Source organism: Euphorbia lathyris, chromosome 1 (genome assembly GCF_963576675.1).
Source record: "Euphorbia lathyris chromosome 1, ddEupLath1.1, whole genome shotgun sequence".
Taxonomy (NCBI): domain Eukaryota; kingdom Viridiplantae; phylum Streptophyta; class Magnoliopsida; order Malpighiales; family Euphorbiaceae; genus Euphorbia; species Euphorbia lathyris.
Genome location: NC_088910.1, coordinates 138,933,896 through 138,946,573, shown reverse-complemented (window position 1 = coordinate 138,946,573; position 12,678 = coordinate 138,933,896). Strand labels below are relative to the sequence as shown.

Sequence of the window (12,678 nt, the reverse complement as noted above, 5' to 3'; positions counted from 1 at the left end):
ATTTGGGGGCGATAAATAGCAATACTCTTAATAATTGATATTTGAAAAGTAACACTCTTAATAATTGAGGGTAAATTACATATGTGGTGTATAACTTTTATTCATTTTCACATTTTGGTGTACATATAGTCTTCTGGTGACCTCCCACTAAAATGTACACCAGGTAAAAATGACCGGTCAACCCGGTCAACATGCCAAATCATCAATTTTTAATCCATTTTTAAATGAAAATGGATCCACTCATTTTCTTCAACCTCACATCTTTATTTTCTCTCTCCTTCATTTTTATCAAATATCATTTCTCTCTCATTTCCACTTTCTCTCTCTAACTCTTCTCTCTCCAATAACCTCCTGCTGTATGACAATCAATCCCAAAACTGTGACCTTATCGGAAAAAAAACAGCACCTCTTAGATCCATCAATTTGATTAACCATATCTCCCAACAAATTGGATGATAAAGTTGAAATCCTTCTCTCTGCCATCAAAATCCTCTCTATTAAAACCCTCCCTCCATTAATCTAATCAACACAGCTTCAGCTTCAAACTCTCCCGTTTCAAACATTTCCATGGCTGCTGTTCTTTCAGAATCTGCCAATCCCACCGTCAATGGCGACTCTGCAACTCCACAAAAGCGCAAGATAGCATTAGTCATCGGAATAACGACGGCTCCTACCTCATAGAATTTCTCCTCTACGAAGTTCACGGTCTGATCCACCACATCTACGTCGATCCACATAATACTCAGAAGGCCAGAATGAAGCTGCACTACGCTGATCTCACCGACGCTTCTTCCCTCCGCCGTTGGGTCGACACCATTGTCCCCGACGAAGTCTACAATCTTGCTGCTCAATCGCACGTTGCCGTCGCTTTCGAAACACCAGATTACACCGCCGCTTGGCCACATACTATTTTTTACTCGAATTCAATTCATTAGTGGCAATACTCAATAGTCGGTGAAAGAAAATGAGTTGGTTGGAATAATGGAATTACATTTTCTCAAGCAAAGAGGAGATAAAAGGTAGAGAGGCGGATTTGAGTTTTCTGATAAAAAAAATCAATAATCTGGAAAAGAATAATATTAAGAAAGTAAGAAGGAAGACAAAGGAAATAAAAAGAAGAAGATGATGATGAGGTAAAAATTAGGATGATGAGGTGTTTTAGTAATTTTTTAATAGATGTGTCAATTTTTGACTTTTTGAATAGTCAAATTGTTGATATGGCATCGTTGACTTGTATTGACCGGTCATAAATACCGGCTGTACACTTTAGTGGGAGGTCACCAGAAGGTTATACACTTTAGTGTGCAAAATTGAAAATTGTACACCAAAGTGTGAAAATGGGTAAAGGTTGTACATCATGTATGTAATTTACCCTAATAATTGATATTTGGAAAGTTCAATACAACACTTAAATAACAGTCAAACTAGTTTTTTTAAAGACTAGTCTTTTAAAATTTTTGGTAACACAACTAAATTTGATTGTTTGAATTGAAAATGTTACGTTTAAATTTGTTACGATTTTGTAGGTTAATTTTACATGCTTAAATGAACTCTCAACTCTATTAAACAAGTTTAATAAAGTTGGATTTATGCATATGCTTAAACATTCTTTAATCTTAAAGCACCCTTCGATCTTAAAGTGTGCGGAAGCACATGTTTATTGAGATTTTAACAAATGAATGAAATTGCTAACATTTAAACTCTTAAACCGTTTGATCAAAGAACGTAATTCATAATTTCAGTATCTCCGGTTTCTTATTTTCGAATTAATTCATTGTTGATTATTTTCTTCGAGAGTAGGGGGTGCCTCCTCGAAAAGGGGTCACAACGACCATGTCTGAGTGACTGTTTACTAGAAACATAGGTCTCTACAAAATTGTAAAATCATGTATAGGATTTGATGTCCGCTTAGAGTGCTTACAGGGTGTTTGTTAGAAAGGATATAGGAGGTGAGATATGGATAAAAAACACGAGATAAGTTAACCCGTGTTTGTTTGGGAGATAGAAGAGTGAGACAGATGGGGGATAAGCCTCTTATCCCTCAAATCCTATACCCAGGAGAGGGGTGGTATAAGCAGATGAGATAAGCTCCTGCGATTTTAATAGGATAGAAAAGTCCATCTTATCCTTCAAATTAATGTTATGTAGTTTAAATAAGGTTAAAATAGTAAATGTATTATTTTATTCCTATCCCTGTCCCACATATCAAATATTGAATAATAATTCCCGACTATCATATTTTTATCCTTATCTCAACCATTTATTCTTATCCCCATCCCAATAGAATACCAAGCATCCCGTTATTGATCAGTGACAAGGGAGCTAGAGCCGGAGACCGGAGTTTCAGGCGAAACGACCTAAAAATATATATCGATCGGTATGAAAGGTGTAACAACTTGTGCACTATTTCGAGACGAACTCATATATTTATTCTAAGAGTTTTTTTTGCTATTTGTACTGTTTCTCTCAATAAACAAATAATGGGGTAAATTACACAATGATCATAATTAACAAATTATTTATAACTGTGTCAGATCCTTAAACAAATTTATTTAACTGTCAAACAAATTTATTTAAATGTCATATTTGGTGGTTTTTTTAAAACTGTTTTTATTTCCTGCAACTGAATAACTGAAAATTTGACAAAAATAAAAATAAAATTATGATATTCTGATATTTTAAAATTTAAAATCATATAATGATAAAATATATAAAAGCGATTTTCATAATTGTAAATAGTTTTTAAAATATGAATTTCTGTGTAATTTTCCCATAATGGTAAACCAGAAATTCAGAAATAGGAATTAGGGCCGGTCATGGGCCTAGCCCAGAAGCACACGGACCTAGAGCCAAGAGTGTCCAATTTTTTATTTATTAAATCTGTATATGTGTGCAATAATTTTTTTTATATATATACATATTAATAATAATCAGGTTTTAAATCATCGAAATAATTGATATTTTAGACTGTCTAATTCCTATTCTTCTGTAATTAATTTTTTAGGATAAAGATCAAATTTAATCTTAACGTTCTAAGGTTCTAAGGGAAATGTAGATTTAGCCTTAACGTATGAAATTGTGTAAATTTAACCCTAACGTTTTCAAACAGGATCAATTTTAGTTTCACGTTATCGAGAATTAGAAAAAACTGGTTGGACGGGTATTTAACTGTCACTTCAAACCTTACAAATATTAATTATGCTAAAATAATTAGTGTATTACTAACGAAATTACAAAATTGTGTTAAAATACTAAAAACTAAATTTGCTACATATAAGTTAATCATAATCTTTTTTGTCAAATTGTCTAAAATATTTAATGTGTTATTAATATTTTTAAAAAAAAAAAAGTTGTGCGCAATGCACTTACATTAAACAAAGGAAAATTACATTAAACACAAAGGAAAACCCTCAATCTACCTCACCCCATGTGATTCGAACCCATGACCTCTAGGGTCATAGGTAAGCTCTTAACCAACATGCTAAGAATTTAAATTTTTACCTACAATTTTTTAGAGTAAAGTAAAAAAAAAAATCACGTGTTTTTACGTTTTAGTCAAACAGGTACCTGTGAAATATGTTTTGTCCAACGTGGACTGAAGTTTTCGTTTTACTAAAAATGATGATATTTTAGTTTGACATTATAAAAATAACAATTAACGACTTCAAAATGGAAAATTTCAAGAATTAAAATTGGTCAGTACTACATTTATTATGAAACCAAATTTTTTATTTTTCAAAATCTTCATTTTCAGCGCTCTCTCTAAACATTTTCGGAGTTCTCTCTATACATTCATTTTCTCTCTCCTCATAAAACAATACCCAAATGAACTTAAAATTAAAAAGTTGAAAAATTAAAGCCGTTTAGAATTATCATCAAGTCTTTGAATTTTTCAATTTTAAGGGTTCTCAACGGTCATTTTAATTGACATTATAAAAAACCTCTATGCTTTCACGTATTGTCAAACAGGTACCTGGAAAAAAAACTGTCCAAACGGTGACTAGGGTTTTTCATTTTGCTGAAAACAATGATATTTTAGTTTGATATTATAACAATAACCGTTAACGACCTCAAAATAAAAAATTCCAAGAATTAAAGTTGGTTAGTACCATATTTACTATGGAACCAAATCTTGTATTTTTCAAAATCATCATTTTACGGAGCTTTCTCTCTCTAAAACATTCATTTTCTCTCTCCTCACCAAACAACACATAAATGACCTCAAAATATTAAAAAGTTAAAGAATTAAAGTTACTTAGAATATTATCAAATCTTTGAATTTTTCAATTTTAAGGCCGTCAACGCTCATTTTAAATTTTAAGGTCCTTGTTTTTAGTAAAGCGAAAAACCTCAGTTATCTTCTTGTCGCAAACGAAAACCCCAATTACCGTTTGGACATTTTTTTTCGATACCAATTTGACAAAACGTAAAAGCACATGAGTTTTTTTTTTTTTTTTTTTTTTTTTTTTTTTTTTACTTTATCCGATAATAAATGCAAAGTTCTTATAAATTCTAATTAATTTTAATTTTTTTACATACTTTTATCTAGGCTTAATATATCATTTTGCACCCTGAACTTGTCCAAAATGATTAATTGGCCTCCTGAACTTTCAAAGTGTCTCAATAGCCCTTAAACTTGCATAAAATATTCAGTTAGCCCCCTGAACTTGCGTAAAATGTAATCAATTAATCATTCGGTTGTAAAAAAGTAAGTCAAATGCGCAAGATATGTTACACGTGTCTTAGAATATTATTACATACTTCACAAAATAGATTTAAACATGTTAAAAAAGAATTTCTTACTTATTCAACTATAAAATATTTTCTTCTAATATTATAATCGCATACCCCGACCTTTGTCGTTTTACTTTTTTAAGATGCGTGCAACATATCTTCCGTATTTAACTTACTTTTTTTACAACCGAATGATTAATTGATTACATTTTATGCAAGTTCAGGGGGCTAACTGAACATTTTATGCAAGTTCAGGAGCTATCGAGACACTTTGAAAGTTCAGGAGATCAATCAACTATTTTGGACAAGTTCAGGAGGTAAATGATGTATTAAGCCTTATTTCGTCTGTATAACCCATAAATTTGTTAAGATCGGAACTAATAGGAATATAATAATCAATCTAATCAGTCTTGATCACATGCACCTTAATGAGCAAGTAGAATTTGCTCATTCACCGTTAGATCTAGGCTTATTAGAATCCTAAGGTGGAGATTGAAAGTATCATGAGGCTTAGATTTAATAAGCCTAGATCAAATGGTGAATGAACAAATTCTACTTGCTCATTAAGGTGCATGTGATCAAGACTGCCAATCTAAAACAACAAATACAATTAATTTTTTTTTTCATATTTATTAATTTAGATCATCATTAAACATTAGAATTACAAAAATAATTAGGAAAATTTCAAGTGATTACAACTTGATAATCTTTATATTAAGACTTAATTAATTAATTAATTAATTAATTTCCCTCTATACATGCTTAAACTTAGCCAATTTTGAAAGATTATCCACAGCCTCAACTAAGTGATCAAGCCTAGCAACAAATTCAATTAGCAACGAAGTAAACGTTGCAAGCGACAACGCCGCGGTGCTCTCTAACGCCTTCATTCGGGGTACGAAATCACCCGAACCACCCCCTCCTTCTTCTTCGTACGCATCGACTTCCCTCGACGGCCACGAATACATCCTCCTTGATTGCTTCCTCATCATTTCGTGGTACGATTCCACTGGTTGCCCTAGTGCTATAGTTCCCGACATCGTACCTTGACTTGTTGTCGTCGAGTCCGCGGTGTCGAGGAGGTCAAGTAATTGAGTACTCGAGAGATCGGACGGGATGCCCGAATTAGCATGAGATAGCTTCGAGGGTTGTTTCGATTGGTTGTCTGAAGGGTCAAAATTGGGTGTCAGGAGATATGAATGTAAGTCTATGGCGCGTTGTAACCGTTCTGCTGAGGTGTGTACTCTATTTAGTAGCACGGTTTTGAGGCTTCGCTTCATATTGTTTATATCTTTGCCTAAGCTTCTTAGTAAGTCCGCGGCTTCGGTTGTTGCTTCGTGAATTTCCGTTTGGAATGTGACTCGGAGGTTGTAGGGCGCCTGCAAAAGATTGAGAAGAAAAAATGTTGGGTCAATACGTAAAAAAAATGTATGAAAAACAGTAAAGTTCAGAAATCTCGGGATGCTTTAATGCTTTATATTTGCTCATATAAGCATCTAAATATGCGTAATATAGACTATTAATGAATAGGGTTGTCAATAGGGCAGAAATTTTCCGTCCTCGTCCAGGATCCGTCCTAATGGGGTGGAAAATCCTTGAATTTTTTATTGGAAACAGAGGAGCCTAAACTACCCTTAATAGGGGTGATTCCGGAGGCCGCCCCCGGCTCCCTCATGTCTCCACCTATGCCCATCTCTATCTCGCTTGCCCCAATCCCCAATTTGTCAGATACAGAGAATCCGAAACTACCCTTGGTAGGGGTGGTTCCAGAGGCAAAGCTCCCCTGGCTCCCTCCTGTCTCCACCTCTACCCATCTCTATCCCGCCCCAAACCCTAATTTATCGGAAACAGATGAGCTGAAACTACCCTTAATAAGGGTGGTTCCGAACTGGCTCCGCCCCTGTCCCGTCCCGTTTATAATCTAATGACTTATTGAGTGAATATATAACTCAATATTCTAGTGATTAGATGCCCATAAAAAGAATAAATTCCTAAGCATAATTCTTTAATTCTAAGGGTTGTGGTCACATATTTCCCTTTTAAGCTACTGTATTCTTTCTTCCATAGATTCCTCAGTTGCTAGCATATTTAGATCCAACTAGCCAAAAGATTCTGCTAAGAATATTCCATGTCACATAATTTATGTATATCTATGCATATGCTATTTTGACAATCACCACACTCAATATACACGGAGAAAACACATAGAATAGAATTAAATCTTATTCCGATGTTACGTAACGACTCGGTTTTAAGTGGGTGACGTCGGGGTGAAAGGTCTGAGCAAACAACGGTCTTAAAGGATGTCACTAGGCCAGATTGACATCGAAATTAGAAAAATGATTGAGTTATATTAGTAAGATTTGTTTTAAATACAGGTAGACGAGTTTTAAAACCGTGACGTGCAATACTAAAGCGGACAATATCTATGTAGTATTCGACCAGATTGTTATATTTTGTGCTTATCAAATTTGTGTCAACTTTAATTTGGTGACACTTAACTCGTACCTTTTAATTAGGATATACAGTAAATTATAATACTCGATAAATTAATAACCTCTTTAAAATAATAAAATTTCATGGTCCCAACATTATTAATTTATAGAGGTTTTACTGTATAAGGGTCAAATTTGATAATAACGTTATCAGTAAAGTGTAAATTTAGACATGACGTATGAAATGGTCCAAATTTAACCCAACGTTTCCAATCAATATCAATTTTAGTTCAATGTTATCGAAAATTTGAAAAGATTAGTTTGACTGTTATTTAACTGTCACATTGGACCTTCCAAAAACCAATTACGTCTAAGATATTTAATGTGTTACTACCACTGTTACAAAAAATATGTTAAAATGCCAGTAGATAAGTCTGTCATATACAAGTTAATCACACTTTTTTATAGCTACAAATAACCAACAAAAAATGTAAGAACCTATTTCACTTTATCGACAAACTTGTTTGGAATGTCTGATGTGGGACAGTTAAATAACAGTCAGTTTTTTCAAATTTTCGGTAACGTAAGACTAAAATTGATCTTACTTGGAAACGTTAGGGTTAAATTTGCACTATTTCATATGCACTTCTTAAAAAACGTTAGGGTTAAATTTAATTCTTATCCTTTTAATTATTGTTGAAATTTAGCTCTGTCGTTAACGACATTGTTCCCAATGCATCCGGTGGCGGAGCATAACAAATTAAATATTCGGGGTCAATTGAAGAAAATTTATTCAAAATTACTGATTTTTTGGGACGAAACACTAAATTTCGGTCTCAAAATCCGTCAATAATGTCAAACCCGCAACATATTTTGAATATAATGATATTATTGACGAAAATTATATGTTTAGATGCATGTGATGCAATCTAATAACGGAACTGTTAATAAAAGACTCAATTATTGCCCCGATTAATGTCGAAATTTAGACGAGTAGAAGAATTACCTGAATCTCGGAGTGAAGGACACCGTGAAGTGCCATAACTTCATAGGCACAATATCGCAAAACTGCTCCGACTTTCACATATTCAGACCATGGATAGAAGAAGTGTCGGAATCTGCCGTGTGGCGGCTCCCATTTCGCCGCTAATGCCTTCAAAATCATAAAAACGTACAAGTTATTCTCAAAATACAACCTCTAAATGGACAAGGATGCATACATGAAACACAAAAACGCTACTAAAGAGAGTGTTCGTGCATTGTAGTTAATAAACGTGCGCGAAAACCTTACCAAAGATTCGAGTTTTGCCGACGAATTTAATGTGCTTTTGCATTTCTTATAAGCCGGTTCATCCGGAAACTCATCCATTACTGTCTTTGCAAACTCTGGATGATCTAATCCATCATCATCTAAATATTTCTTCACGCATTCTGAATTAATCAAAACATAAAACTCAATATTAGTTTCCGTTAAATTACGTCTAGTTTGATTTTCCTAATTATAATAGCAATACATAACTTTTTTTTTAATATTACGAAAGAGATTATACTTTTACGATTGAGATAACGGCCAAATTTATCCATAACATCTACTTTATCGCATAAAGTAGCCGAATTTTGCAATTTTAGCTCAATTTTACTCTCACGTAAAAATATCCGGTTTAAATTTAGCGATGAAATGCTTTATAATGGAAGAATTACGCTAAAATTTCCGGTGTAATAGCAAATTGAGTCGTTTTATACGATGAGGACAAAATAAAATTCTCGAAACCGTGCAAATTTCTTGTTCTTGTAGTTTTATATCTATTTTCCTGTTTCCGAACCATCAAATTTACAAGGATTAAACTCTTAATTGACCCTGAGATATTTAAAATTTTATCATTTGCCCCTTGTAGTATCATTTGGCCCTAAGTTATTCGCATAGATAACATTTAACCTACTGATGGAAATTAACTGGTTAGTTAATTTTTTATCCCATGAGCCACAATTTTTGACACGCGACATATATACGTAATATTTTTTTTTTATTTTATTTTTCCATTTAGACTTAATACGTGGATAAACAAAGGATTTTTTTTCTTATTTTATCCATATTATTAAGTCTATATTAAAATAAGAGTTAATTTCAAATAAATGTCCGGTGGTTTCACATTTTTTTTTTGTATATCGGTACATGTGGTTGGTAAAATTTTCATTTTTCCAAATTTAGCCGATAACGACCTTAAAATGAAAATTTTCAAGAATTAAAGTTGTTTAGTATCATATTTACTACGGAACCACATTTTTTATTTTTCAAAATCATAATTTTTGGAGTTTTCTCTCTCTGAACATTAACTTCCTCTCTCATAAAAAACGACACCTAAATGACCTAAAACCTAAAACGTTGAAGAATTAAAGGTTCTTAAAATATCATTTAATTCTTGAAAATTTTAATTTTGAGATCGTTATCGGTTAAATTTTGAAAAACTGAAAATTTTGACAACTATAGATACTGATTTGCAAAAAAGATATGAAACCACATGTTTTTATTTGAAATTAACCCTTAAAATAATAATTGAAAACAACCATCACATATACATGTCACGTGTCAGAAATTATGTCATGCGGCAATAATTAATAGATCAGTTAAAATTTCATCTAAAATGGGTTAAATTTCATCTATGAGAATACTTCAGGAAGCAAATGTTATCGTATGATATCACGGGGCAAATGACAATACTTTGGATACTACAAGGACCGTATATGCCTTTATTCCAATTTACGATAATCAACACCATCATATCCCTATGACCAGTTCACATTTATAATTTTGGTCCTTCATTTTTCCTTGTATTTTAAATTGTTCACGTATCAATTTGGCCCGTTAACTTAATATTTTATGTCAATTCGGTCTAAAATGACACTTGTCAACTTTAGAAATTGACACATCTTAAAAAAAAAATACTAATTTGTGTATTAACTTGACACTTAAAATTCTTTTTCGGACGAAATTCATTCTGCTATTCAAGTCTCGGACGCTACCCGTCCCATTGTTATCCCTACTTATAATAATGTTACCTTCAAGAGAGTCCGCAACAGAGTGAAAGTTGTTAACTAATTCCTTGTGCAATTGCTCCCCAGCCCATATAGGAAAAACCATAACGTTCACAAAAACGGCTACAAACCCTCCTATTGCAATAGAGTATAACCGATCCATCGAAGTTCTGATCGGATTTCCCATCCGGTAGCCGGAGATTATAATCAAACAATAGGTGAAAAGTATCACTCTAAATCCATACTCATATGGTACAAGTGATGGCCATTGTTTCATGAATGACGTGATTGCCCCTACATTAATAAAATAATCCTCGTTAAAAAAAACGTCGCAAAATTTTGATGACTTGTTATCCACGTGACATTTTTAGCGAATATATTTATTAGTTTTAAGAAAAATTGACTGTCGATCAAACTAAAGTTACCGCGATGATTTTCTCGTAAGAATTTAATACCGATTAAGAAGATGCTAATTCCAATAATGATAGGTTCAGCAACTCTTCCACTGCATAGAGCTATTTGAGCAACGGCTATAGCCAATATTCCCGCAAGCAAGCTTCCAAGTGCTCGGTTGAATCCTCGATTGAATGTCGCGCCTTCAACATATATAACATAAAAAATCAAAAGTTTTTACATTTGCGTGTAGAGTGTGTCAGAGATTAAAAAAAATAACACTATTTTTAAAATTTTAGCTATGAGTTTAAATGATCAGTTTGTTTTAGCTGTTACTGTTTACTGTTGTTAGCTGATAGATATTAACTGTTTTTCTTCCAAAATAGTTATCAGAGTTGTTCCTTAATCTTAACTCAACACGTTATATCTGTGTCCAGGGTATAATAACAAAAAAGATAGAACCAAACGGGTATTAAGCGCCCGTTTAGTTCTCATTTTATCGCTTCTTTCTGTTTTTCCACTCCAAACAGTAAAACAAAAGTGTTCAATTATGACTGAAAAACAACTGCTTATAGCTATTTCGGAAGAAAAATCCTATTGTTGTTAGCTGGTGGATAATAACTGATTTTTCTACCAAAATAGTTATCAGAGGCGTTTCTTACTCTTAACTCAACACTTTGTATTTATTGTCCGGAGTAAAAAAACAATAAGAAACTAAAAAAAGAGGAGAACCAAACGTGCACTAAATGCTCGTTTCGTTCTCATTTTATCGCTTCTTTCTGTTTTTTCACTCCAAACAGTAGAATATAAGTGTTCGGTTATGACTGAAAAACAACTGTTAATAGCTATTTCAGAAGAAAAATCATATTGTCGTTAGCTGGTGGATAATAACTGATTTTTTTTCCAAAATAGTTATGTTGTCCGAAGTAAAATAACAATAAGAAACTAAAAAAAGAGAACCAAACATGCACTAAGTGCTCGTTTCGTTCACATTTCACTGCTTCTTTTCATTTTTCCACTCCAAACAGTAGAATAAAAGTGTTTCGATTATGACTGAAAAACAACTGTAATAGCTATTTCAGAAGAAAAATCAGCTAACTTCTACCAGCTACCGACAACAACAAACAAACAGTAGATATAAACAACTAAACCAAACAGAATATAAGTTTACGAGTTAAGTAGCTACGTACCAACGGTATACTCGAACATGATCGCAACGGTAAGTATAGACCATATGATACTAGTACCAAAAACATCATAAGGAGCTCTAAACAATATAAGCAAAGAAACAAGAAGAACAGCAAGTCCAACTTTCAATGAAAATGTAATTCTATTTATATCTTCTCTTCCAAATTGCCACACCCTCCATATCCACCCCTTCAAGGCAGAAAAAATCCCCCCGTTTTCCGCCTCCGGCAACTTCAATTTCGCCCCCGCCCCCGCCCCCACCGGCTCCTCGGGTGGAATGTTGATAGCAAAACTACTACCCTTTTTCCCATTCATTCTCCAATCAAGGATTATGAACTCTAATTCAATCTTGGAATTTACCGTACCTATATTGCACGGAAACAGAAACGAACACGAAACACAGAAACGTTACTGAATGAAGTATTGAGAGAAGTAGATCATGATTTAAAGGGGGGAAAAACTACAAGTAGGAAAAGAAAAATATGTCTGGTCAGGATAAATTATACAATAATAGAAGAGAAGATGGAATTAAACAGGTGTTTTAAGATAAAAAGATGCTTTTAACTCAATAATGGTGAGGCAGCATGGATTGGGAATTAGAATCTAGGATTGCATGACATGCAATTTTCTCACACTATATACGTTCTTTTGCTACTTGAGAAATATATACACCGTTGCTTGATTTTTTAGGGGTATCATATCTAGGATTCACTGATACGGGATGCTTAATAAGGCGTTTTTCGGTGCTTTATTGGTAGGGGTGGCAATGGGACAAGGGAAAACCGAAAACCGTGGGGACCCGAACCAATCCGGCCGGGGAAAACCCAAAATTTTTGGGTGTGTGGCTGGGGGCGGGAGGAAATTTTAGTCCCGAACATTAAAATTGGGCGGTGTG

General features: G+C 33.5%; 1 protein-coding gene across 2 annotated transcripts; it reads right to left on the bottom strand.

The window, feature by feature from the left end:
• Window positions 1-5,463: 5,463 nt before the first annotated feature.
• LOC136215955 (aluminum-activated malate transporter 9-like) lies at window positions 5,464-12,188 on the bottom strand. Of its 2 annotated transcripts, none has more exons than XM_066002960.1 (6): window positions 11,786-12,188; window positions 10,628-10,798; window positions 10,227-10,496; window positions 8,461-8,600; window positions 8,176-8,322; window positions 5,464-6,113 (listed from the first exon to the last, which is right to left on the bottom strand). In XM_066002960.1, the coding sequence occupies exons 1-6, from the start codon at window positions 12,096-12,098 to the stop codon at window positions 5,487-5,489; spliced, it is 1,668 nt and encodes a 555-aa protein (XP_065859032.1). In that variant the 5' UTR covers window positions 12,099-12,188; the 3' UTR covers window positions 5,464-5,486. The 2 variants fall into 2 exon arrangements, with proteins under 2 accessions (XP_065859032.1, XP_065859033.1); XM_066002961.1 differs by having other exon boundaries at window positions 10,658-10,798; window positions 11,786-12,186.
• Between the last annotated feature and the right edge of the window lie 490 nt (window positions 12,189-12,678).